The sequence below is a fragment of the Pempheris klunzingeri genome, chromosome 22, assembly GCF_042242105.1.
Source record: "Pempheris klunzingeri isolate RE-2024b chromosome 22, fPemKlu1.hap1, whole genome shotgun sequence".
Classification (NCBI taxonomy): Eukaryota; Metazoa; Chordata; class Actinopteri; order Acropomatiformes; family Pempheridae; genus Pempheris; species Pempheris klunzingeri.
In genome coordinates, this window is record NC_092033.1 from 10790845 (window position 1) to 10818670 (window position 27826).

The 27826-nt window shown below is 42.1% G+C and overlaps 1 protein-coding gene across 2 annotated transcripts in view; it reads left to right on the forward strand.

The window, feature by feature from the left end:
* Positions 1 to 27826, forward strand: part of apaf1 (apoptotic peptidase activating factor 1) — a 44231-nt gene continuing 16405 nt past the window's right edge. Inside the window, exons 1-26 of one of the 2 annotated variants that reach the window (XM_070853524.1) lie at positions 1 to 76; positions 1187 to 1368; positions 2198 to 2384; positions 2716 to 2913; positions 3064 to 3253; positions 3580 to 3692; positions 3830 to 3961; positions 4103 to 4341; positions 4625 to 4792; positions 5534 to 5665; positions 6038 to 6151; positions 6457 to 6641; positions 7058 to 7184; positions 7564 to 7689; positions 7898 to 8038; positions 8285 to 8410; positions 9442 to 9588; positions 10418 to 10546; positions 10772 to 10897; positions 11964 to 12083; positions 12189 to 12314; positions 17527 to 17652; positions 18953 to 19084; positions 19170 to 19295; positions 21244 to 21369; positions 23053 to 23199. In XM_070853524.1, coding sequence (XP_070709625.1) covers positions 1225 to 1368; positions 2198 to 2384; positions 2716 to 2913; positions 3064 to 3253; positions 3580 to 3692; positions 3830 to 3961; positions 4103 to 4341; positions 4625 to 4792; positions 5534 to 5665; positions 6038 to 6151; positions 6457 to 6641; positions 7058 to 7184; positions 7564 to 7689; positions 7898 to 8038; positions 8285 to 8410; positions 9442 to 9588; positions 10418 to 10546; positions 10772 to 10897; positions 11964 to 12083; positions 12189 to 12314; positions 17527 to 17652; positions 18953 to 19084; positions 19170 to 19295; positions 21244 to 21369; positions 23053 to 23199 — 3627 coding nt within the window. In that variant the 5' untranslated portion in view covers positions 1 to 76; positions 1187 to 1224. Of the gene's footprint in view, positions 77 to 480; positions 565 to 1186; positions 1369 to 2197; positions 2385 to 2715; positions 2914 to 3063; positions 3254 to 3579; positions 3693 to 3829; positions 3962 to 4102; positions 4342 to 4624; positions 4793 to 5533; positions 5666 to 6037; positions 6152 to 6456; positions 6642 to 7057; positions 7185 to 7563; positions 7690 to 7897; positions 8039 to 8284; positions 8411 to 9441; positions 9589 to 10417; positions 10547 to 10771; positions 10898 to 11963; positions 12084 to 12188; positions 12315 to 17526; positions 17653 to 18952; positions 19085 to 19169; positions 19296 to 21243; positions 21370 to 23052; positions 23200 to 27826 lie in introns of those variants that run through there. The other variant, XM_070853525.1, reaches the window with a different exon arrangement.

Consider the following 27826-nt stretch of genomic DNA (forward strand, 5'->3'; position numbering starts at 1 on the left):
CTTAAAAACGCGACTTCGCCTTGCTACTATATACAGTTCGACAACAACCATCCTCGTTAAAGAGAAGAAAATATTCGTAAGTATTTACCGGCGGACGCTTTCTTTGTTTCCTTTTCTGGCAGGTCAGAATGAGTGAACTTGTTGAGACAAGACTAACCTCAGTACTGTAAGTCATAAAATGAAACGTCGTAATAGAGCATGTAAGCAGAGATAAGTTTAGCTCTTACTTGCAGTATTTAGATTTACTTTCACATTTAGTGACAGACACTGCAGAGCTGTCAAAAACCAGCTGCTGACCCGCCATTTGTTGATACTAGAGGCTGGTTAACGTTGTGTGAACAAGGTCAGTAAACTATTTAAACTTTGATAGTGTTGCTTACTTTAAGACAAAACCGTTACTTAGATCACTTAACGCTGTCAAATGTCACTTCTGTGTTGTCGAGTTTTACCGGTAAGACCTCTGTTATATTTTCACTGTAGGATCTTCCTGTTCCTCTTTTTCTTCTGTATTCTGATTCATTGGCCCATTACAATTTCCGGGAACCCAAAGCAAAGATTACCTAAGTAAGTGCAATTATTTCCTGTCACCCCATTAGTTGACTGATTGTTTCACCTCCAAGTCTGACTGAAAAGTGTTTTTTTTAGGGGAGATTTATTCCTTTTATTAGAGATTAGACAGAAAAGGTACGATAGGAATGGAAGCGTGAGAGATACAATGGATGACATGCAACAAAGGTGTGGATCTGAATCCCAGATTTCACATGATTTATATCCCATCAGGATGATGAGGTATAAATCATGTGACGTTAATGCTACATTATGCAAGGATATTTCAGACAATAGTGTCTTACCAAATATGTGGCAGCAATTTGGGCACGGCCCTTTCCTTTTTCAGCACCTGCACACAAAGTGAGATCTGTAAAGAAACGGTGGCCTTGAACTGGAACTGGAGCCAGGCCTTGTGAGCCATCACAAGGCCCAAACTCATAAATCCCCTTGATGCTGAAGAGGAGAAAATCCCTGCAGATTTTCCAGAAGGGAGGAGGCTGTTTTACAGCTATTCATATACATGGAATTTGGTGCAATAATGACATATGGCTGTAATTTTAGGCACCCACACACTTTTGGTCATATAGTGCAAACAGTGAAGTTCATCAAACCTCCATGTATCTCCATTAATTTGCAGAGCAACAGGAAACTGCATGGTTGGTGTGTTGCGCAGAGATGGCACTGGAGGAAAGGGCGCGGAGCTGCCTGCTGCGCTTTCGCCACAGACTGGAGCAGGACATCAAGCCCTCCTACCTGATGGACCACATGATCAGCGATGGTGTGCTGACTGATGACGAGGAGGAGAGAATAAGGAATCAGGTGAGCGTCTGCTGAAGGGCGGGAAGGAAAAGCAGAAATTAGTCAATATTTTCAGTCACTGATATTTATCGTGTTTGTTTTTTTGATCTTGCTTCTTTTTGTTCCTGCTTCCTTCAGTCCTGTGTTGGCTTTACTCTACGTCTGAAACTGTGAAACTGACTCACGTTTTCCATGCAGTATTAACAAGGCAAAGCTTTTGTCCAAGAGTTAATCAGCTGTAAAATAGTTTTTTGTTTACTCACTGTCATTTTATGAATCTATTTATCTTTCCTCCACTTTGACTGTAGTGAGTCATGCTCCCCCTCATTCACTCTGTTCCTATGTTTTCCCAGTTTGTTTTGATATTTTATTCAAGATTCTCTGGACTCTCGTCACCCTCCCTCTCACTTGCTGCTCTGCGAGTCTTTCGACAATTAGCTTTTCTCTATCACAGTCCTAATCATATTTGAGCGGACTTACTTTTGGTGTCTTGCGGACGGACGCAGTGACAGAATAAATATTAGCTGCTGTAGGGAGTTATGTCGTAGCATAACCACTACTATATTTCATCTTCTGTCTTTGATATGTAACTCTGACCTTTGCACTTCCTCCTCCAGACTGTGATGCTTTTTATTATTTTTTTGTATATAAATATGTTTGACTAACTTGCTCTGGATAAGCTTGTCATGCAGAATCCCGTAACTGTAAAACACAGGATTTTAGCATTGTGCATTGAATGTCTTTCTCTCGTTCTCACCGATTTGTATGACTTAAAGAATATAAATAGCAGCATGTAAAATGCATGCTATATTATGAAGTTTGTAATATCTCTCTCTCATATTCTCTCCAGCCCACAAGGAAGGATCAGGCTGTAGCCCTTCTGGAGCTGCTGCTGAGGAAGGACAACTGCGCCTACATCTCCTTCTACAATGCCCTGATCAAGGAGACTTACAACGATTTGGCCAATCTGCTTCATGAGGACCTACCGCGCATGTCACCTGATGCACACAAGAGCTCTGACAGCTGCACATCTTATGGTGAGAAAGTGGAGCCGTGGGTGTTTTTCACCAGTGGAGAGCACAGAGGTTTGAAGGTTGTGCTGTCAGTGTGTGGGAGTCTTTGGAGAAAACACTTGAAGTGCACTGACTGTCAGTGGCGTGTGCTATTTAGGTCAGGCATGTTGGGTTAGCACAGTAGCTCAATACCTCACTAGATTAAAAAGTAAGCTGACAGGCTGCCTAACATCTGGAAAGCTCAATTCTTAATTTTCAAAGGTGTCATTTTATGCACATGGAAGGTTGAAAACTTAAACACCCAATTTATCTGCGCTTATTGTCTCCTTTCTGCCAATCCCTGCATGTCTAACAGTCCAGACGGTGCTCAGTGAAGGCGGCGTGCCTCAGAGGCCCGTGGTGTTTGTCAGCAGACCAGAGCTGGTGAACCGTATCAGGGAGAAACTCCACCGGCTGCAGAGGGAGTTTGGCTGGGTCACTGTCTTCGGCATGGCTGGCTCAGGCAAATCTGTTCTGGCTGCTGAAGCTGTCAGACATCATGGACTCATCGAAGGTGAATTACTTTTTACTGCCGGACAATACCTACCAAGCACACCTTATTTTGAAATAGTCAATGTAAGACTACGTAAATATCTAGTAATACTCGATTTATCTTGCCTTTGACTTGTCTTTTCCCTCCCCCTCCTCCTGCCTCCATATGCAGAATGCTTCCCCGGGGGGATCCACTGGCTGTCCATCGGCCAGCTGGACAAACCAGACTTGCTGGTGAAGATCCAGTCTTTGTGTTTCCGTCTGGAGCAGAGCCTGGACTCCCAATCCCTCCACCGACCCCCTAACTCTCTGGATGAGGCCAAGGAGCGCCTGCGCTTCCTCATGCTGCGCAGATATCCGAGGTCTCTACATGTTCAGATAAACATGATCTGCTTTGGGCTTCTTATGAAGATATTACTGTTGTTCATATTACAAAGGAAAAAAACAATCCATAATATTGTTGCATTGCTAATATGCAAGAAGACTAGATAGCTAGAGGGAAATTTTGTATATTATTTCCTTTTTTTAAAAAATTCAACTGTGTTTACATTCAGTGCAGATATATTCTATACATTCTATAAAGAGCTTAAAAATCTTATGAGTGTTAATCTGCCATAACACTGGCTACTGTAGGTGCTGTGTTGTTTTCTTGTCTCTGATCACATGTCTGTGTCTGTTTGGGCTTCAGATCTCTGCTGATTTTAGATGACATCTGGGACACTGCAGTGCTGAAGGTGTTTGATATCCACTGTCGGATACTTTTGACCACCAGAAACAGAAGCCTTGCTGATTCTGTTAGTGGTATGCACTCTATATTTAACTCTGGTCATGCAAACATGAATGAATTAGGCCTTTTGTGACTATATTTTTGTTTACACTGGAAAATACTGCTGTGCCTACAAAAATGTATGTTCCATACACGTGCTTTTATTTTATAGGTATGAAATATGAGGTGGAAGTGGAGAGTGGTCTGGATGAAAACAAGGGACTGGAGATCCTTGCTCTGTACACTAAAACTAAACTACAGGGGCTTCCTGCTGAGGCTCGCAGCATTGTCAGAGAATGCAAAGGTCAGAAAACTGAAACATTCTACACGTGCAATCTATAATTTTTTTCACAGTATAAGTAATAGTGTCATATATATATAAAATTTGGTATATATTCGCATATTATGCTTTTAACAGACACACTTTTCTGCTTCACCATCCCAGGTTCCCCTCTGGTCGTGTCCTTGATCGGGGCGCTTCTCAAAGAGAAACCCGACCGTTGGCACTACTACCTCCGCCAGCTGCAGCAGAAGCAGTTCAAGCGAATAAGGAAGTCATCGTCTTATGACTACGACGCCCTCGACCAAGCCATGGCTGCTAGCATAGAGGTCCTACCTGACGAACATCGAGAGCTCTACAAGGACCTCACTGTGCTTGAGAAGGACATCAAAGTCCCTGCAAAGGTTTGGCTACAGAACAGCAGCCATGCTCACATGGCCCTCTTCGTGTATTTGAGCTTAAGTGAGGATTAATTTTGTTCGTTTCCACAACTGACATTTTTAGCAGTAGTTCACACATACTTTGTTTCATTGTTTCACTCTGCTTATGTTGCTTATACAGATGGAAAAGACACCCCTCTATGATTTCAGTATTTGGACAAATTATCAGGATAGTCTTTCATAGAAAAATCAAGGAAAGCGACCCTCACTCCCAGTTACATGACTACAGTTTTATTGCTTCTTCCAGGTGCTGTCTCTTCTGTGGGATTTGGAGCCAGAGGAGGTGGAGGACATTCTCGGGGAATTTGTCAACAAGTCTCTGCTTTTTGTGGACAGTCACAATAAACCCTACCTGTACTACCTCCATGACCTCCAGCTTGACTTCTTGGTAGAGCAGAATCGCACCCAGCTTGAGGTCAGTTTGTTTTATCATGTATAAATATAAATAACTCTTCAGTATGAGAATATAATTGATAATTACACCAACAGATCATAGTGAGTTTACAAAAATCTGCATGTTCTCTAACACGGTGTCCTAACAGTAAGCAAGCGTCCAGCGGTTGGGCGGTTCATGCTGTGTAACTTCAGATGCTCTCTGTCCACACTGAGTCCGTCAGATATACGCCTCTGTCATCATGTTAACAAACCACGCAGCCACCAGCTGATCAGACTGGAAAAGTAACCACTTAAGTAAAAGATGGGCGAATGTTTACGCTTTTTAAACTGAAAACAGACGTTTTATATTGTGATATTTAGACGTTTCTTTACTGAAAATTAGCCGATCCAGCCAAAAGCAGCAGGTTGTTATAATGAATATCAGCTCTCTGTGATCTCACTTCTCTAACTCCTCATTTCAACTTCACCATTCAGCTGTTCCTAGTTCATTACAGCGCTTCTGATGCGACAGAAATAGAAACCAGGCGTCCCGCAAAAGTTCAGCTCAAAACAGCTCTCTGCGTCGCATTGTGAAGCTCTGCGTCGGAAAGTAGGAGAGTTCAACAGAAAACAAGGCAATCACACAAATTTGATACTCACTCGCGTCACACGCTGTTAGGACACGGTGTTAGATCCACACTCTTTCATTATAAATAATAATATAAATAATAAAAAGAGCCAGTTGTTAATTGTTAATTCTGACTCTTGGTGCTTGTTTCAGAGCCTCCACACTAAGGTGGTGCATCAGTATCAGCAGCACTACAGAGATGGTCCTCCCATCTCAGGAGATGAGGAATGTCTCTACTGGATCAGATTCCTGACCCACCACATGGCCAAAGCCAACCTCTCCCAGGTGACAAACACACACATGATTTTATAATACTTCTGTTAAAAGAGTGATAATTGTGCATAAAAACTAGCCAAATTAGATTTTGTTGGCATGTGTGCAGCGTTTCCTGATGTAATGCTTACAGTGGAAGACAGTTCATTTAACTGAACATCAATGTGGTCATTTTACGAATAATTTATAATTTATTTGTCCTATTGTGATATATTAATATTGGAAAAAACATTCTAGCACAGTGAGTATAGACATTGTGACGATGAGTTGATAAGAGGGTGTGTTTTTTTTTTTCCCAACATCCACCTGTCCTTTTCTTTCTTGTTCACCTTGTCGCTCTCTGTCTCTTTCTCTGTTGGTCTCTGACTATCTCTCTCTGTCCAGGAGCTCTACTCACTCATGTTTTCTCTGGACTGGGTGAGAGTCAAGGCCCAGTTAATGGGTCCAGCTCACCTCATCAATGACTATGTGGAGTATGGACCCATTCTGGACAAAGAGGTCAGCAGACAACACAACTTTAATTTGTATGATTATTATTTGAGAGAAAGCAAGTGTGGTTACTTGTGTGTTAGTTGCTGATTTTTCACTTGATGCTTGATTGCAGCCTTTGTGAGTCTTTGTGAATTACATTAAAAGTGTGTCTCTGCACTATCCTCCACCCAAGTTATTTTTGATTATCTCATAAATAGAAGTTTATTGCCCGTTCCCTTTCCCATATTCATCATTACAATTGGTCTGATTTTACAATTTGCAAATCAGCAGATTATTTTTCAAAAACAAAAGCTTATTTTCTCTCCCCACAGAACAGTGAAGTACGCAGTCAGTTCCAGGAGTTTCTCTCTTTGAACGGCCACCAGCTGGAGCAGCGTCCTTTCCCAGACGTGGTGCAGCTTGCTCTGTCTCAGCCACAAACCTCCGAGGTCTACAGACAGGCTCTGCTGCAGGCGCAGGACCAGGCCAGCACAGGGAAGCTCTACTTCGACTGGCTGTAAGCAAGCGAGCAAATGTTTTACTGTAATGTCCTCAAGTGTGAATGATCTAACAATGAGGTCAAAATCAAGCGATCCGTTCACCTTCATTTCACCAGCATGTGTAAATTAGCCAAAATCAACTAACTTGCATTTAAATCTGCAGTCATTGTGTGACACAGTAATGCCAGTGCAATGCATCTGAAATGGAATAGCGCATTGGAAACAGATTCTCTCATTTCAAGTAACTAAGTGAATTATATGCATTCAACTTGGTCTTCTGCTTGGATTTGATTCATCCAACATAAAAGGAAACTGCCCAATAACCCATATATGAACTTTATATTTGCCTTAGAAAAATACATTTTACAAAAATGGCGATCATGGGCTGTGTATTGCAGGTTGGACTTTTAATTTGTGGGTTTTTGTTTTCCAGGAATAAGAGCAGTGTAGAGAGTCTGTCCCGTCTGGTGATCCACCCCCATCAGGGCTCCATCTACTCCGCCTGCTTCTCCCATGATGGAGCCAAGATCGCCTCCTGCGGCGCCAGCAAGACACTCAAGGTATAAAAACAGACATGCTTGTTTGTATGTATATTTGTATAGGTATGTGTAATACAAATTATGAAGGGCAAACAGTTTCTATGGAAACCAGATACAGGAAACTGTGGAGGGTGATTGACTTTTATTCCTAGATGGTGGTCCATCCACTTGAAATACATAGCTTCAAGTGTTTAGTTTTCTGTAGGGTTGGTTATTATTAGTTATAGTGTTTAGTTTTACATTTTTCTGGGCATGTAGAGCTAAATTTCCAGAAAATGTCTAGGAACATTTGTCTGTTCTCCTCGCAGGGGAATCGCCTCACTGGATATCAACTGTGATACAAAAGTAAAAATGACACGTATTGTTGTGTAACTGCGGTCATTGTACCTTCTGCACTCAGGTGTTTAGAAGCACCTCAGGTGAGAAGCTCACAGAGGTCCAGGCCCATGATGACGAGGTGCTCTGCTGTGCCTTCTCCCCTGACGACCATCTCCTAGCAACCTGCTCTAGTGACAGGAAAGTCAAAGTAAGCAGCTGACCAACTGTCCACTCATGCATTGTGACCAACGTGATCACTTGTTTATTTCAGTGAACTTTGTAAAGCACTGTGAGACAACTCTGTTGTGATATTGGGCTATACAAATAAATTGAATTGAATTGAATTGATTACAGCTGTAATCAAATACACACAAAACCTGCCATTTCATCATAAAAACATTGCAACGGTCTCTTAGGTGTGGAACGTAGAGCGAGCCATGCTGTTAAGGGTCTTCGAGGAGGAGCATGAAGAGCAGGTCAACTACTGTGAATTTACCAACACGTCACGGCGCCTCCTGCTGGCCACCTGCTCTAATGACAAGTTCATGAATGTCAAGGTGTGCATATGTGTTTGTTGTGCATACAAATGCCTGTCGTTTTTTCTTAATACCTTCTCCCATCTCATTCTTTCTAAGTATATATTCATGCAGGTAAAGAGTAAAATTAAAATGACCGTATACACACAATGGAGAGACAATTAAGTTACTGTATTAATTTGGATACAACATCTGTTGCACATCTCTTTCTTTGTTCTTCTTTCTGTCTGTCTCTCTTCCTTACTGTGTTTCTCTGTGTTTATGCAGTTGTGGAACCTGAACAAGCCATCCTCCCAGAACACCATGTTTGGCCACTTCGAGCCGGTCAACCACTGCTGTTTCTCCCCTGATGACACCTATGTGTCCACTTCCTCTAACGACGGTACCGTCAAGGTGACTGCCATTAAACTAGATACTTATAAAGCTGTCCTTACCTAAGGTGATGCACATCAAACTGTATTTGATTTATGTGAGTTGGATACTCTGTAACATATTGTTATTTGTATGATGAGTGTAAAACATGTTCAGTACAGAACTGATAGATTCATCTCCAGGAAGACGCTACGACTTTATGCTGGTGTAATACGTCGACACCAACTACAGTTCTAGTAACAGATGTATTTGTTGTTGTATTAACAGCATATTCCCCAATGTGACATATTAAGTTGTTTTCTGGTCAAAATGATCCAAACTATTCTATTAATTATAATGTCTAATGTATTATAGTAGGTATGGTACCGTATTAACTGCCCCCCAAAATTGATGGATGACTTGATTTCAGCATATTTTTATTTGGGGCTTCTTGCCATTACACAGAAAGCTTCTAATTAACTGATTAAACTCTCAGAAAATTCCTGGAGGAATGATGATTGACACCCTCATTGTAATATAGTTAAACTCAGGTGCAACTACCATTTTAATTATGCTTGTTTTTTTCCCATTAACTCAGTTTTTTTTTTAGTGTCCATCAATCTAAATTTGTGTTCATCTTTTGTAGTAATGGTAACATAATATTTGAATTACTTTGGTGCGATCTGACCAAAGTTTTAGCCCCAGATATAACAATTACTATTTATTATTAATTATTAATTAATTATTTATTCTATATCTGACTGGCAAAATAAAAGTTTTTAGTCAGTAGTTAGTAACAATTTGTGTTTTTGTTTGAAAAAGACCAGTTTGGGCTTGTTAAAAATAAGATACTGTGATTGCTTCTTGTATTATTAAAAACTGCACCTCCTCTAAAGCTTATTAATTAAAAATGCACTGCATTTTCTGCACTACATTTTCTACATTATAGTTAACAGAATACATCGGTTTGTTGGATGGATGGATGGATGCTTTGTAGCTACCATACTAAAACCATGTGACTTATTCTGCACTGACATTCTCTCCCCTGACTATGTCTTTTTCTGCTTCTGCAGGTATTTCAGGTGTCGTCTGCCAATGAGTGGAAGACGATCAATGTGAGGAACGCGCTTGCAGAGGGTGATGAAGAGGTCCTCGTCAAGTGCAGCACCTGGACTGCTGACGGCAAGCGCGTCATATGTGCAGCCAGGAATGCTGTTCTGGTGAGCATTTTGAAATGTGAACATTTGTTGTTTGAAAGGTTATATTCATATTTCATAGAGTGGAGATGCAGGCTACTATCTGTTCTCATGTAGGAGTGTGTCGAATATGTGATGAGAGGGTGTCAATGGTTTGGGTGTGGATTTGTGTCGTCGTGCACGTCTCGGCTTCACGGATCCGACACCGCTGGGTTCACTTTGTCCTACCTGCCCTTGATGGTGGTGTCATTTCGCTGAAGGAGACAGAAAAGAGAGGCTTGTTTGTCAGTTCGCCTTCTCGAGAGTCTAAAGAGTGTGTGTTCTGGTTGTAAATGCGAGCGGCCCCCGCCTCTCCTGAGCTTTCCAAAATCAGTCAGTCTTGTCCTGTAATCAGTCTGTCTGAGTCCTCTACGTCTTCATTCGTTCGTATTCTGGGAAACAACCCAAACACAGCAGAGGTGTCTGAGCTTGTTTACTCGGTTTCAAGGAGAAGAAAAATTAGACTTCAATGTTTGCTTAAGATTCTCATCTTCAGATAATACTGTTTATTGTAGAGTACAACACAATACACAATACACATTATTTGCATACATTATCAATTTATGTAGATCTATAGTAGATCCGTCCTTTACTTTGGCATGCCTCACATTAATCACCTGATTCCTGTTGAGTTTGTATCTTGGTCTCAATTCTTTAGTAACCAAAGGTCTTGTAGGATACATGATAAGTTTACTGTTATAAAATGTGTTTTTTTTTTTTTTAAGATGTCTGAAGTGGGGAAAAGTTGCCATATTGTGCACTGTTACCCACTGTTGACACTCTGATTTGTTGTCTTTCTGTCGCTGCTTCTCAGGTGTTTGATGTGGAGACGTCAGATATGTTGTTGGAGATCAGAACGAATCGCCTGAGTACGGTGCAGTACTGTCACGCCTGTCCTACCAGCAACCTGCTGGCTATCGCGTTCTCAAACTATGCTGTAGAGGTATTATCCATATGCCATCCTGCCAGTCACACTATATATCTAGTCTCTCATTTTTTTTAATCTAAAATCTTCAAAACATTTATAATAAGAAGTAGATAGTAGATCTTGTTTTACAGGTGATTAATAATTTCTTTCAGAAATTATTTCATGTGGACACCCACAAGACTGAGGGTGTTTAACAATGATGAATGAGTGTACAGTAGTCCATATGTGTGTGGCTTCCAGCTGTGGGACTTGGAGGCCAATAAGAAGATGGCCGACTGCAGTGGTCACCTGAGCTGGGTCCAGCGTGTCCAGTTCTCTCCTGACGGCTCACAGCTGCTCTCCTGCTCTGACGACCAGACTGTCAGGGTAAGACTGACTCCGTGTGTGTGTGTGTGATGCATTAGTGTATCATCTTGCACAGTATTGTTCTAATTACCTCTTGTGACAGTAAAATCTAAGTCTTGCTAACACTGAACTTCACAAGTTGACTAATTGCTCTCTGTCCTCTCCTCTCTGCCAGCTGTTAAGGTTCAGCCCCTAATGAGGAATGTGGAGGAATTATGTTGTCAGTTTTTGTGCAAAAATAACCAAACTGGCCTAAAACAGCATACAGTGCTTTCTTTCATATAGAAAGCTACTGTACGATGGGTTCTGGAAGAATCAGGAGTTCTGTGCATATGTTGCCTTCAGGCTTTTGTGTCTGTTATTGAGGTTGTGTAAACATGAGTTGTAAACTGATGCGTCCTGCCTCTCTGCTGCCTTAGACAGAGCAATATTTACTATAAACCGCTTAAAAACAAAGTATTTACTAAGATCTCTCAGCAGCCGTTTAGGATGCACTCATCAATAAAACATGATTTTTACTCAGATGAGTAGTAATTTAATGTAAGTAAAAGTTGTTGGTACACTGGCCTTATCAATCGAAATGACAAACCAAAGCTGCAGTGCACCATTCTGCAACATACTCATAAGTGCAATGTAATGTGGGAGAAAATGTGGGTTAAACAGACCCATTTCTGATCCGTGGAGAAGAAAATCTCCAACGGATCTTGTGTTCTTCCACAGGATAACGAGCCATCTTGTGTCGCTGAGGCGTTCAATCACCAGTGTGTGTTTTTCAGCTGTTAGTCCCCATCTGGAGATTCAGTTTGACGTGCCAAACAAAAATGTAATAGACAGATACAGATGACTTATTCCCAGTTCCCCAGTTTGTCTCTGCAGCATAACAATGAAAAGTCAGGCAAAAGATTAATCCGCAGCATCGCTGACCGTATAAACCAATTTCCTCACCTACGGTTAACTTATAAATACAGGTCACAAATATGCAAGGAGGACAGTTTAGGAAGATAAACACAGGTAGAAGAGAACTTTTTCACTGCACGTTTACACTGTGTTCCACTAAAACCTGTTTCCTGTCTTGTGTTTCTTGCAGTTATGGGAGACCAAGAAGGTGCACACCTCCTCAGCCGTCTGCCTGAAAAGAGACTCTGACGTTCTCTTCGGTGATGAGGAAATCATAGTTTCAGCTGCAGACAATTGCAACAGACTGCAGGTGAGCCAGGGTGAAAATGAATGGATGAATGAATGCATTTCTTCAAGTGCAGACAAGTATTGTCATAGAAAACTGTGTGTGTGTGTGTGTGTGTGTGTGTGTCAGGTGCGTGATGGCAGGAAAGGATCGGTGCTGTTCCAGTCGGAGGAGAAGTCATCCAGGATCCGGTCTACATGTTTGTGCAGACAGCCCTCTGCTGTGGTCCTGGGCCAGGAGGATGGTACTGTTCAGGTAGGAAACACACTCAGACCCGTGCCTTAGTTTGTGTGTAGCACAGCAGTCATAATTAGTTTAATTAAGCTTATGTAACATAAGTATTTAGAAGCTTAATTCTAGTGCAGAGGCTGAAATGACAAGTTGATTCATCAACACTGAGTGGTTCTTGCTTCTGACATGTAAAGATTTTCTGCCTTTCTGTGACATATGAGCCTGGCATCATTAGGCCAATTCACAAATGTGAATTAGTCTGGAACCTTTCAGTTCATTTTCCATGAGGTGTTACTAATGGGCACAGACCACAATGCCTCTGGGCACAATTGGGTAGACCTACAACTGATTAGAGCAACAAAATGCGACCAATAGGTGACCAGATCCTCAGGGAAACAGAAATGAGCAAAAGCTTTCAGTGCAGTTGTTTGTTCTTCTTTTAATGAAAATATACAGAGCGTTTGTTTAGTACTTACGCAGCAGTGGATTCAACAGAGCGTTTCACATCAACGCAGACATGTTGGTTGTTGAGACAACGGTTGTGGCTGGGTACATGGAGATTATGAAATCTTCAGTATTGTGTGTTGGGCTGCAATTAATGATTATTCAGCAGGTTTTTTTCACTATTATTCCAGCGATAGTTTTGTTTATAAGATGTCCAAAAAATAAATAAAATTCCCCAGAGCCCAAGTTTGAGCAAGACACAGAATAAGCAAATGCATACAAATTTCCACAGCAGTCAACTTCAGAAAATAAAAGCTTAAATATGTTTGCATAAGTGCACTTTGTGTCTACAGAGAGCACGATTAATAATCTAGCAATCACAACAAACACATTTTTGAAGTGAAGGTTGTAAATTCTAACTTAGTGTGTGTGTGTGTGTGTGTGTGTGTGTGTGTGTGTCTCAATTCCACGTCGTCGTAGGAGGTGTTTTTCAGAGCACGTTGAGTCATGAGATCTGACATTAGCACTGTCGCCCTTTTTATCTGTCCTGTCAGCTGTACGTCAGGTGAACTCAGAACACCTCTTTCATCTCCCTCCCCCTGCTCTCCTCACCGCTCTGCCTTTCCCGTTACCTGTGATTTTTATTCTCAACGCTCTTCACTCCTGCTCTCTATTTTCATATTTTACCATCTCTGCCACATACTTTTCTTTCATTCCCTCTTTTGTGTTTTTTTTTATTTTTTTCATCTCTCCTTCCTTTTGTTCTGTCAGTCCCTCTGCTCTCCTGGCTCCGCCGCTCTTTGTCTTAATGATGAATTGTTGTGTGCAGGCAGAGAATGAGCTCCTAGTTTCCATTGTGGCAGGTTTTTGTTTTTGTGTCTGAGTGCATGTGTTTGTTGCACATATTGCAATAGCAGAGGACGGGAACTTTCCGTCCTATATTAAAACACACACATGCACTCAGTCCCCTGACTTTCGGCTAGGCCAGCGCCCTACAGCAGAGAGCAGCTCTAATTAATTAAAGGTCCTGCAGTCTCAGTGAATGCTGGGGTTGATGATTTTAATTACAGTTTTTCTCCGGGCCTCAGACATATGAGCAGAAAGGATTAGTGGAGTCACTTAAAGGAGCGGAGATTAGCGATCTGAGTTCTTAAAACTGAGAGAATGGTAGCATTGCAGAATAATGAGTGCAACTGATGCACAAACAAATACACAAAAATCTACTTTAAATGTTTGTCATATGTTTTTTTTTCTTTTTTTGGTGCGAAGTAGCTTATTTTCTCACGAGTTGCCTCAGAAGTTGCTCTGTGTATCACTCTGATTTCAACCCGCTGCTAAGATAAAGGTTTTTAAACAAGTAGTGTCGCAGAGTTGAAAGACACATCAATGGTAATGCATAACTGGCCACAGACAGTCGGTGCAACATAAACGGCTGATATGTGAAGATCACCTTCTGTCAGTATTCTGTTCATGTACAGTATCGCATTTTGTTTGTGAAGACATAGATTTGTCAGTGAATTCATCATCGAAAGGGAACCCACAATAGCGCTGCAGTTCATTTACAGATGCGTCACTACAATTTGATGGTAGTGGTGCATGTAACCACAGTCATTTTGCTGCTTTTCATCATTTATTACATGAAAAGCATCCAAAAAATGAAAACGACATTATTTTGTTGCGTTTTGTAGTCCTCCATTTACAGATGGCGAAATGGCTTTCAGTTCCTTCCTTCAAGCATTCCTTGAACCACTTGAACAGGATATTTGGGGTTTTATAATTCATCAGTCACCCCTAACAGACAGAAATAGTGTCTCTAATTCTAAAAGTGCTATTAATTGTATTGGCATCTGCACAGGTCTGGCTGGTGTAGTCCCCTCAGCAAACATGAGAGGGAGCCCTGGTGTCAGCTGGAGGTATTCCCACTGTCCGTGACCACTGCAGTGGAAAGCATTCAACTTTTCCTCGTCTGGAGTTATTTACAATCAGTTTACTGAGGCAAAAAATCTGCAATAATTCATCAAGTTCAGTTTCAGTGTGACATACCGGCTTTGCATTTCTAATGTGAAGAAAATCTGACTTTGCGTGCAGGCAGGGACAAAAAGTTACTCTGCATTTCTTTGTGATTGGAAAAAGTGCAATTTTGAGTGTGTGCTTGTGTAAATGTGTGTCCTGTGCCAGGCATTAGGGCTGACAGCTAGGCAGGTACTGAGGACAGTTGGCCGCAGGATCCAAAGGCTATTGAACTCTGTCAGGAGGTCGATCCTGGCTGTAGGGCTGTGCACAGGCAGAGTGCAGGTATGGTAGGGACAGGGTAATATCTGTGTGTATGTGTGTCTCACACCCTTCAAGAATTCCCTTAAAATACAAACACGCATACTTTTTCCGATGCCCCTGATGACTGTAAGAGACGAGGAAGATCATTGATCTGAGAGGGGATCTTACCGACCAGCCTCAACACTGACCATTTCATTCTTTCACCACTTTTATCACTTTTCCTTCGATTTCACATGAGCCCTGCAACGCTACGCCATTCCTTTGGTAGTGGTATTTAAAACAAGTGTTCCGCATCTTTCCTCTTTACATTAGCCCGCTTTTATATTTGTATATTTATTTACCAAACACCCTCAGGCATTTCCCTGACTGTAAATCCTTGAGCCGGATGTGTGAAGCTCTCCAAAGCGTTCCCTCTCCGGCTTTGGAACTTACGTCTCAGTACGCGGAGCTTGGCAAACATGGTTGGCATGCCTCGAGGCTTGTTCTGCTTAGACATTTCAACCCTCTCCTCTGAGATGTAAATATTTTAACACCTGGTAAAATCCCAAGCGTTATGGGCCTCTCCTTTTACTTTCAAAACTACAGGTGCTGTGCTGGACTGAGGATAATGTTGTGCTGGTGTTTACTTGATTTATTCATTCAGTGGTGAGAACATTGTCTCATGAGGTTTCTGTGCTTAATTCCCTGTTTTTAAACCAATATGAATGAATGAATGCAACTTCGAGTAATTCATTGCTTGAAGTGTGCAAAGTTGCAGCCTCGGCCGAAGCAAAGTTACATTTTAGTATGTTTCTGCCTAGTTTTACTGGAAAGATCCATCTGGAAGTTAATTAGGAAAAATAGAAGGCCTCAGTAAATGCCACAAAAGATTTTATAATTGCAGTTATAATCTATACATATGTTTTCACCTCATAATACTGTAATTAGCCTCCTTTGTACTACTCATTGATAAGTAGAAGACATTCATTTTAGTAATCACTATTTACAAAATGTAATTTTCTTTTAAATCCAGGGGCTACAAGACCATAAATAGACTGCTTTAGATTAATCAAAGGACTGTATTTAACGCAGTTCTCTCCCAAGGAATGTCATCTGCAAAGATATCAGCATGCCAACATGCTCCCAGTGACAATGCTAACATGCTGGTTTTTAACAGGTGTAATTTTAGTTTGCATGTCAGCATGTGCTAATTAGCACTAAGCGGAGGTTGATGGGAAAGTCATTAGATATTTAATCATGAACCAAAGTACAGGACAAAGTTATTTTTTTGTGATTGGCACTAGATGGAAAGGTAAGGGATAACCAGAGTAGTGACCATCCATCCCGTGGGTAACATGAACGTCTAAAACCACATTTAATGGAAATCCATCTCATAGTTATTTAGATTTTAGTCAGGACCAACACACCAACTGAGCGACCAGCTATCCCTAGAGCCACGCCACTAGCAGGACTTAACACTTTCTTATTTATTTCACTTTATTATTTTCCCTTGAACCCCTTCTTATTCTGGGCCATCATTTTTGTCCACGTGACCTTATGAAGTCTCATATCTCTCTCAAAACCGGCTCTGAATATTCTGGAAAAGATTCCCATCTCAAGATCTTATTAAAGCAGAATTTTATGCAGAAGCAGCTACCCCATGTGAGAACGTATGAAGATTTCTTCGAGCTGGATCTTTTGAGCATCAAAGCTGTTTTGTTCTCCGACTCTCCCAGTAATATCTGCAAGGCTGCCAGACCCTTGGCAGCCCTCCGCAGTCTTGACCGGACTGAACGGTCACGCTCAAGACTCACCCCCCCCCCCCCCAACTCCACTTTCTTTTTGATGTGCTTATCATCATCAAGCCAGCAGCTGCGCTTCACTTCTCTCCTTCTCAATCACCCCAGGACTTTTTAGCGAACTTTTCTGGGACACTTTTCCTCCCTGCATAGATATTCTAGACACCAGGTGTGAACCTTGTGTGACCTCTTGGTATGGTGGAGCTCTTTACACACTAGTATACTAATACCATATGATAGTTTTAAGACATGCTGGCATTGGTCTTTTGTCTTTTGGTTGGTCCACTACTATAATCCAGACTAAAATCACTCAACAACTGTAGATTTTTCCTCAACAAATATGTCAACAACTATAGGATGGATTTGGATTTGGATGGAAATTTAGTGGGCACATTAATGTTTCTCTCTGGATATTTTGCAGTTACTTTGCTGGTCCTCTGACTTTTCATCTCGCACCATCATCAATATTTCGTTTTGTCCAACACTTAAGAAACACCAGCAAAATTAGCCCCAGCGTTTACTGTTAATTAGCAAAAGTTGGTGTGCTGAGAAGCTAAACTAAGATGGTGAATATATCTGTATTAGCATTGTCACTGTGAGCATGTCAGCACGCTGATGTTAGCATTAAACTCACAGTGCCGCCGTGCGTTACAAAGCCACTATCATGGCTGTAGACTCCTAAGTCTTTTTGCCATTTTTTTTGGATACTTATGTTGCTAATGTTTGTTTCTTCCTTCCAGGTGTTGGATGTGCCCTCTGGGAAGCTCCTAACCACGCTGCAGGGACACACCAAGACAGTACTGCACTGTCAGTTCAGCCACAACGGCCAAATACTTATCACGTCCTCCGAGGACACCACCATCAGGGTAGGCTAAACTCCTCTTCTCCCTCACTTGCTCCCGCACCCTCGTTTCATGGCTAATTAATGGCACGTTCTTTCACCTCATCTTTCCCCTCAACCTTTTTTCTTCTTTGCAATAGATTATTCTTCTCTCCCTCACTTGAGTAAAACTGCGTGCTCTGCTGAATCGCTCATCCACACTCTTTGGTGCCTTCACCTTCACCTACCTGTTACACTCTACCAGCTTCTCTCTCATCCTCTTCACCCCTCCATCCCTCATCCCCCCTCTTTTGTCTCCTCTCCTCCCTTTTTCCCTCTTTGCCTTCGGCTATGCCGGTCTCGATAGTTCTTTATCTCTCTTCCGCTCTTGTGTTGACCGTGTGCAACTATCTGTGTCTGTGTGCGAATATGTGTGTATTTTGGGCCGTTACGGTCTGTCAACCTCCTCCGTTCATGCTCTGTTGCTCATTTCCCCTTTCCTCTCCTCTCCTCCTCCTCCTCCTCCACCTCCTTCATCTTTTCTTTTTGCCAACAGACCTGTCCACTGCAGCACTTCCTTCTCTCTCCGACAGCGCAGCACCTTGTTCCGTATTCATGCGGCTGCTGCCCATGCAATCACTATTCTTGGGCCGTCTGCCGCTTATTCTGAAGCTATTCAAATTCATGCTGTTTGACGTGCGCTCGCTAGGAAATGGAAGTGTGTATTTAGATGTTAATGCAGACGTAGAGTGCATGTAAAGAGATCTAATGGCACAGATGTTAGCTGGTGATTGATTCTAACCTTTGGACCAATGACAGAATCTATTCAGAGGGGAAACGGTACAATATTGCTCACAAAGGCATGATTGATAGGATCTGACTGATTCTGTCTGTCCTTCCAACATCTTTGAGCTCCGTGGAACTCCTGTCTCTGGTCATTTACCCGCCTGCACACTGTCATAAAACAAGCACTCTATAAACAGGTGCACATCTAGAATTTTTTTTTTCGTAAAGATGTTAGCATATACAGAACATACCTAAGCGAGGATGGGATCAGCAAGATGGAAAATCAAAAAACAGACACACGGAAAATTATGTGATCCGCTATTTATAGCTATTCTGCAGCTCCCATTGCTCCCAGTCCAATGGTTGGTGGATGCTACATGGCCTCTGTACTTTTATTCCCAGGATACTTTTGAGAAGATTGAAATGATTGAATGAAAATCTTTGCCCCGGAACTTATCAGAAATGCACGTCAAAGTCTGTGAGTCCTTGATCTTGTGGATCTTGGAAACGCGCAGTGGTTAAAGGATTCCTTCTCTCTGTTTGTCTCTTTGTTGCTGCAGGTGTGGAGGTGGCAGTCAGGGGAGTGTAAAGTGCTGCAGGGTCATAAGGAACAGGTCAGATGCGTCTCTCTGCTCTCCAGCTCTACCGCCGACACACGGCTGCTGTCCTGGTCCTTCGACGGCACTGTCAAGGTGAAGCTCGCACACACAGCCAGACTCGCAATACATGTAAGAGGAGGATGAAATTCAATACGGTCTTTGTCTTTCTCACTCTAAGATGTGGGACATAGAAAGTGGAGAGAAGCTGCAGGACCTGGAGGCTCATAGGGGAGCCATTCTGTCCTGCCACATCTCGCCAGACGGATGCCTCTTCGCCACCACCTCTGCTGACAAGACTGCTAAGGTTCAACACTTACACACGCATACACACACTCTCACTGGAATGAGACATATCTGTGCTGCCAGTAACAACGTGACCTATTACACATCAGCGTCTTCCCTCAAACCTCCTTCATTACTCATTACTCACAGCACATACACATGGATGCGTTGCTGTGGGTGATATCTGAAAGGCTGAAAGTTTCTCCGGTAGGGAGGCGAGGGACCTTAGAGATTAGTGTGCAGCAGATGGCCTTGGGCCTGGTGAGTTAGCGGCAGGTCAGTCTGTCCTCCTACACCCACATCCAGGGATCATTTAGTCTGACTGCAGCTCGTGGACCTGCTGACCCAGCCCGGCAGGCTGGCTGGCCTGCAAGCGACCCACCTCCCTGTCTGGACGTAGTTTTTGCCAGGTTGCTGTTTACCAACACCGCTGCGCTTGACTTTGGCGTGACTTTGACTGACTCAGTGGGCTGGAGATGCGGGCTTTAACCTTTCCCGCAAGCAGCTCTAAAATCATTGCTTTTCCGACTCATAATCTACTGAATAAAAAACAAAACTCCATTACATAGTACGTGCTGAACTGTACTGAAACTCTACACTCTGTGAAACTGGCTCCCTCTCAGTGCCATTCATTTTCTTGGATCATGAAAATGGCTGTGGGCTTGGGGCTAGATTTATACGTATCTCTCCAATATTCAACCACGGATGATGGCTAGCCTTCCTGAGTGTCCAGCATTAGAAACAATGCAAACCTCTCTCAGGCATTTCTTTAAAGTACTTGATTTAGAGCCACTGCCACAGGGTTTCATACCCTGTGGCCATTTGGATTTGGACATTTACTGTAGAGAACAGCCGCTCGGTCTGCAGCCAAACTGGCCTCTGTCAATGGATGGTAGTGAGAGAGAATGTGTGTTTTATGGATTTGGCAAAGATGATAATTGAGGTGTGTGTGTGTGTGTGTGTGTGTGTGTGTGTGTGTGTGTGTGTGTGTGTGTGTGTGTGTGTGTGTGTGTGTGTGTGTGTGTGTGTGTGTGTGTGTGTGTGTGTGTGTGTGTGTGTGTGTGTGTGTGTGTGTGTTGGGGCCTGGTTAGCAGCCAGTCACATAGTCCCTGCTCTCCAGACCGAGTAGAGGCTTTGGTACCTCAAAGCACGCACAAACACAAAGTCCACAGTCTTCCATCTATGTAGAGGTTGAACCAAAAGGCTCAGCGATGAGGGTCTTTGTTGAGAACTAGAAAAACAAGGAAGGTACTCTGTTCTGCTCATTTCTTTTCCTCATCTCTCTCTCTCTCTCTCTCACTTTTCCTCTTTTTCTTTCTTTGTCTCCTGACCTTCAGATAAATGGGACTTTGTGTGCAGACATAGTTAGCCGACTGCCAAATGAAGTGTCTAATTATGAGCCGTGTTATTTTGTGTGCGGCGCAGGATGTGACCGGGGTAAGGAAGGAACACAGAGGAGGGAAGGGGAGGAAGGGAAGAGAAAGAAGGGAGTAATTTAAAAAGAACAGTAGATGAGAGACAAAAGGAGAAAGAGGAGAAACCAAACAAATGAAGGGAGAAAAAACAGCAGAGAGCACTCATTAAGAGTTTCAACATTATCATGCAGCGCTGTAACAACACTGGCTCTGCATTTGGCGTGATTGTTTGTCCTCTTAAGACCTGCTAATGGCTGATGACTGGTTTGAGCAACAAAAATAAACCTTTATTATTATTATTCAGAGGTAAACACTGCTGTGTTGATTTGTGTAATTGCATTTCTTCTATGGTATATGTCATTCTCACCTGTTAAGGAGCTTAGTATTCTTCCAAGGTCACTAAGTGTAGTTATATTGCAGTGTAAAAATGAAGTAGATGTACATGCAGGTTTTTGAAATAACCAAGTCAGAAGGTGCAAATTTCTGTTTCCTTACACAGTTGACATGCTGATTTCTGCCTTTCAGTCCTCTTGATGCATTACTTTCTACCCGTAGTTGTGGAACTGTGAGTCCTGGCAGTGCATCCACACACTGAGTGGCCATCAAGACTGCGTCCGAAGCTGCCGATTCTCCTGGGACAGCCAAAGTCTCGCGACAGGAGACGACAATGGAGAGATTCGGGTGGGTGCTCAGAACATTTAGTGTTTTCTTTAATCTTAATCTCAATCCTAATCGGTGGCTGATCGAGGAATTTACGCTCATTAGGATTGTTCTGTGCTGCCTTGTTGGAAATCAATCTCAGCAAAGTGGCTAAATGCACAAAGGTGAAGCGGAGTGAGTGGGAAGTAGAACATTTTTAGACTCATGAGCAGGATGAGGTAGTGGAGGGATTGATGGAGGGAATATAGAGGACAGGACAGAGACTGCAGGTGAGAGGTGAGCAAAGACTTCCCACTGAGCCTCCTGCCTCAAGATACTGATAACTGTATGTCCACACACCCACACCGAATGGCATTATATTACTATTGTGAAATGTATCTAATTTGCCATGCCACATACAAAAACGCAATTACACCAGTCAACATTTATTCCAGAGATCACCCCATAATTACATCTCATCACTCATTTAGATAAAGTGCTTACTAATGCATCATGATTGCCGCAGTGCACAGAGGAGGGATGAGATGAAAGGAAGGAGGCAGGGCTCCTTCTCAGATGGTGGAGCAGGAGCTCGAGGAGGTGTGGGTTGTGTGAGGAGTTGGGATAAAGAGAGCAGGAAGAGGAGGAGATGTCTGACAGCGGGAGGTGAAGGAGAGGACTCAGGCAGCCAAATTGCTTCCCCAAGGCTTTGGAGTCGGCAGCGCTTGTACACAAACACAGACACACACACAGTAAATGAAAGGTAGATTGTGTGAGAGGTGGAAGAGGCATCGTGGAAAAGTCATTCAGCACTGTTCAGCCTGCAGCCATGGACGGCAGCGGCGCATCGGTCAACAAGGGGTTAATGCCCTCTGGTGGCCTCTGAGTCGAACTGCTCCATTATCCAGAAATGGACGAATCCATCAGATCCAATTACATAAACCACACTGAAATCTCACCCCTGTTTCTATGGAAACAAATGTGAGTCATTCCGCACAAAATCATGCCAAGTGTTAAATATAGCTGTACGTGTGATGTGTCACTGTCAAATGGACATGGCATGTGAACAGTTGCATAACAGCTGCAATCGACAGAATGTGCCGCACCAGTGATGATAGAATCATAAACCACCTTTTCGTTATATATGATGCATTATGGGTAATGTTTCAGGATCCACACTTTCTGTGCAAATTCCCTTTATTTTCCACTTTATTCAGCTCCAAGGTTCATTCTTGACCTTTTTTAGAAGTAGCTGTTTGACAAAGAAATATTATCACAAGGTCCTTTTTGCTTGTTTTTTTTTTCTATAACTTTCAGCTCTCAGGTCTCATGACCTTCATAAACAGATGCAATTTGCTCTGTAGTCATGGAGATGGTTTAGTTGTTCTCATAAGGTTTGGTCACAGACCACACTTGAAGAGAGACAAAGGTTATGACATGATCAAATTTATATACTGAGGTCATGTGATTACAACTAGATTATCTCCATGACAACTGTGCAAACTCCATCTGCTGATACAGGCCACAATATGGGGCTGAAAGCTGTGGAATACTAACCAGGTAAGTAGACCTTGTGATATGTGTATAGGTAAATGCAAACACTGCTCACATCAAGACAAGCAAGCATACATCCAAAAGTGATGCTTGGATGTTTTTTAACCTGTAAGTGGGGTCATGAGTGTTTGACATTTACGTTACGGTTTGTTTATAATGTATGTGTCACAGCTCTGGTGTGTCAAGGATGGCTGTTTGCTGAAGATTTGTTCCCGAGACGGTAAAGATGGCATGGACTCACTCCACGGAGGCTGGGTCACCGACCTGCACTTCTCCCCAGACAACTCTCTTCTGGTCTCGACTGGCGGCTACATAAAGGTAACGCATACACTGTTCATTCAGGCTCATGCGGTTGAACAGACCACGTGATGGTTGTGTGGATTCACAGCGAAGTACAAGACACAGTTAGGCTGGCAGAAATTAGTCTGTTCCAAAATTAGATTATGTGTAGTGTGGACGGTGTGGATGACAGAAAATAAAAGGAGAAAGAGAAAGAAGGGAGATAATATGGGGATGTTGTGTTTGGTTGGTGACATCCTTTGGGGGAAATTTGCCTTTTCTGGATAGCACAGATAAAACACAGGTCCCTTGCCCAAAATATTTACTTTTCAAAGGAAACAATAATAGTATTGTTTTCTAGTCACCAAGTTCTCATAATAAATGGCAAAATAATGGCAGACAAATAATAAATAATGATTTTTTCCCCGCAGTGATGTGTTTACTCCCAAAATGGCAGTAGGTGTTACTGTTTGGCTGTTTTATAAAGCGTTGCTTACATTCTCTGCAGCAGATACAATCCAAACCAAATGTCCTGTGTGCCTCTTCCTGCCCACGCTTAAACTCGAGTATATACTAGACACATGAAGGCACTTCCACAAAAGTTATGCAGCATAACTGCCTCACTCTGCATGCCTTTTGCTGTTTTCAACAATATATGTGAGAGGGAGGTTTGTTGATTGTGATATGTTTGATGTGTCTCAGTAAAAACAATACAGAAATGCCCCCAACATGCACCACTGTTACATTAACTAGAGGAGCATTGCAGTGGTGCAGGTTTACATGAAGACGCTCAATACCTGAGAGAATGACATCAATGTCTCCTGTGACGTGACTGGAATAGTGTGAGTGTGTGTGTGTGAGTATGTGTCTTATTGCCTCTACTTTTACAAGAGATAGGGTCACAGAGCGGGCACTCTCAGCTCTGCTCTGATTGGCTATTTACTGGGCAATGATGTAATCCTCAAGGGAGAGCAGTTCTGATCGATGAGGCTTTATATCTCAGATTACTCCCGATAATGTGTGTGCGGGGTTGCTCTGTGTGCGTGAATATGTGCACGCGAGCCTTTGTTACATACCCTCTTGTGTGGGCTGACAGAGATGTTACTGTTGAAGGCAGCGGTTGCTATTGTTCAGGCTTTTTATAGACAGATGGCCAAAAACACATCATAATCTCGTCTACAGCAGATTCCTGTTGACAAGATCATAAAGCCTGGAAATGAGCTCAAACATAATGAGAGCCCTGAATGTGCTTCTTTAAATTAACGCTGCTTCTTTTTATTTATTTTATTCTATTCAAAATAAGAAGATTTTGAGAAACACCCAGTTGTCAGGCCCATAATTTTTTTCTTTTCTTTTTTTCTCAAGGTACTCGTAGCACACACAATTTAAAGGGCAGGGTAAAAGCCCTCTGTAGGCTATTAAAAAGAAAGATGAGGTGCTAGAGAGAACACCAGACACAGTAGCATGACATCATATGAGATATGAGATGAGAATGGTGACTTAAAGGTTCGGACTCGCTGCCTTTCTAACAGAAAAGAGCATAAGGTCGTAACTGAATCAATGTGCAGCGAACAATCTCATTACTGAGGAAGTAGAAAACGGGCCGTCTTTTGACTGTATTCCAGATTTTGGATTGTCTACTAATTGTCTACAGTCAATTGCATATACATTATATTGCATTATAAATAAAGTCAATTCTTCTGCTTAGCTCAAAGATTCGCTGAAGCTTAAAGGAGTAGTTCAGCATTTTGAGAAAAACGTTTTAGATGTGAGGATCCTTATCACTCTCATATCTGCCCACTACTTATGAAGCTGAAATCAGCGGGCGTAAAGACTGGAAGCAGGGGAGAAAGGCTTGGCTCCGTCCACCTATGAGTAATATGCTGTTTCTCTGGCTCTTCCCTCTGTGATGTGTTCACCAATGTAGATATATAAATATAGTTTATACAGTAAGTAGCTTTTTTTTTTTAATAGATTTGTATCTGTTTTACCCTTCAAAGTGTGATTAAACCGGAAACCAAACAGTTGCAAACACTGAAATCCACTAATGCAGCCCTTTCTTTGTTTACCAGTAAACGTTACAGACAGGGCTGATCTGCTCGATGAGCTAATGTAGTGCTCATCAGCTTTATTTTCCGTTGCATCATCATGACAGTTGTAATTATTCGGGGACTCAGCAGATCACTCCATTACTCCATTTCACAGACTTTTTTTCTTCTTCAGCAAGGCGTGTTGACTTGATGGATCAGCATGTGGATGTGAGGAGCAGTGATGGATTATTATGCCTGTCTTAAAGGGTGAGCCCCCCTGAGTCAAGAGCTTTGATTGATTAATCGTAGTACGTGTCGGCCGGACAGCTATGAGGAGCCATCCTGCCTGTCATAGTAATTACCATGACAGAGTGTGTACCTCTTATGACAGATGATATAGCCTGCAGAGTGAGGAAGCACGATAATAATCTAACTGTCTATCTGTTTTAATGATTATTGCCAAGGCGCGTCTTCATGCTCGCCTGTTTGGCAACTGGCAAATGTCATGACAGCTTGGCAATTACATCAGGCACAGTACATTAAACAGACTTGTTAGTGAGTAAGTTGTTATTTAGAAACCCTCTCATACCTTAGCTGTTCTACTTCTCATGGTTGCAGATATTACAACTAAAATATCAAGCACGAACACCAGTGTGGACTAAAATATTTACTGACGTCTATAAAAAAAACATTCATGGAACCTCGTAATTATTTTTCTCTCTAGTTTTCTTGGGAAAAGGCTTGGCAATCATCTGAACGTCCTCATGAGGGTATTTGGTTTGTATTTATCCTCAGCTGCTGAAAGAGAGAGATTTCATTATGGAGGATCAGTGGGATTGTGTTAAATGTGCATTTGGATCATAGATGTGGAGTGATATTAAAGTTTGGCTTGAATATCATAAAAGTTCTGAACAATGGCTTTGCTGAGTGATATAAACTTAAGTTTTGCTCTTAAAACTTCATCACGTAACTTCACGATGAAATAATAGGTCATGCTGAAAAAAAGGATAAAGCGTAAATAGAACATTTTTATCATATGAACAAAGCTCTTGTTGACTTCATACTCTGCACCAAAATGCCTAAAACTGCATCAGTATGTTTAGATTATTGGTGGGTCAAAAGACTTATGCTGCACTGACATGGTAGACCGCAAACCGGATATCATTTTAGTGGACGAGAGCAGGACAATAGAATTAGGTGAGGCCACCAGAGAATACCGTCGAGTTCCCTCACATAAGTACACCATACTATACGGTAGAGTGCCATATTATAATAGAATAATGCAATGCATGCAATCATTTTATTTAACTCAGGCATTTCCAGTAAAAGTTTATCATTCATTTAGCTGACAAAGAGTCATGTATTTCCCCTCAGTGTTTGGTGGAGACCAAAACGGAGCTAAAAGGAGAACAAGTATTGAACTTGGATTGGTCAGTTGCCCAGAAACTTAACTCTAAATTGATATTAGTGTCGCTCCATGTCTGCTGGATGTGAATAGGCACCTTTTATGGCTTTCTTCATAGTGTTGTGAGATGGAGGATTCAGGCCTAATTTTATTAAATACACATTTTATTTAATACAAATACAGAACAACAAGAAAATCAGAAGTTGAAGACTCTAGCAATTTAGGGGCTCTTTGTAAATACCAGCAAGATAAGATTAGTTTGGATTATGTCTTAGTATAACTACAACTCCTTTAAGCATTGTTTGTGTAATTACTGCAATGGCTATTTCATTCATTTTAATCTAGATCCAATGAAATTATCTAATTTGTTTCTGATATCCAGTCTATATCAGTCTAAAGTCTCTATAGTCTATAAACTATAGTCTCTAAAAGATCCTTACACAAATACTAACAACAGAATATGTCACTTTAAGTATGCAAATATGCTCATTGCTGTGACAGCATACTAGAACATAATTGTTGAAAAATAAATAAAAATCGGCAGAGCAGAGGAGGCGTGTTTTTATTATCGTGATGTGATTCAGTGGAGAGTTGTGGCTCTGAGCTCTGAACATTCAAAGCATTTCTACAGAATGACTCAGTGTGTTGCGATTGCTGCTAAACAGGATGAGGTTGTTATAGGTCGGATGAGAGCGGGAGAAGTGACAGCGGGTGATGTCTCCCATGGTTCTCTCCCAGTTGATGGGTTGATGTGCTGCAGTGTGAGGCATGTAGCGTGATGAGCCCTTATTGTTTGCCTCTTTCGATTTGTCTCTTTGGCTCGCTGTGTAGAATGGTGTTTGTCCCAGTGGCTTTTACTCCTCTCTGTCTGTGCTCCTCCCTTAATCATCTCTCAGGCTCTGTTTTTTTTCTTTGTCACTGCCTCTCCTGTTTCCCCTGTTTATTACTCCCTCCCTCTCTTTATGGTCGGGTGAATGGTGTGAGTGTAATTAAAAGCAGCGGGCTATTATGTGGGACTGTATGTGCTTGTCTAATCCCCTGTTGTGTGTGGGTACCTGTGTAGAGTGTTTAATTAAATATTCTTTATCCTCACCATTTCTTACATGATAAAAAGCATAGCATATGGGCTTGTATTTGGTGCATTTGGTTGTTAAATTGTAAGTGCACATGCCTGCGAACGGGGGTGTGTGTGTGTGTCAGGGTGTGTGTGTGTGTGTGTGTCAGGGTGGGT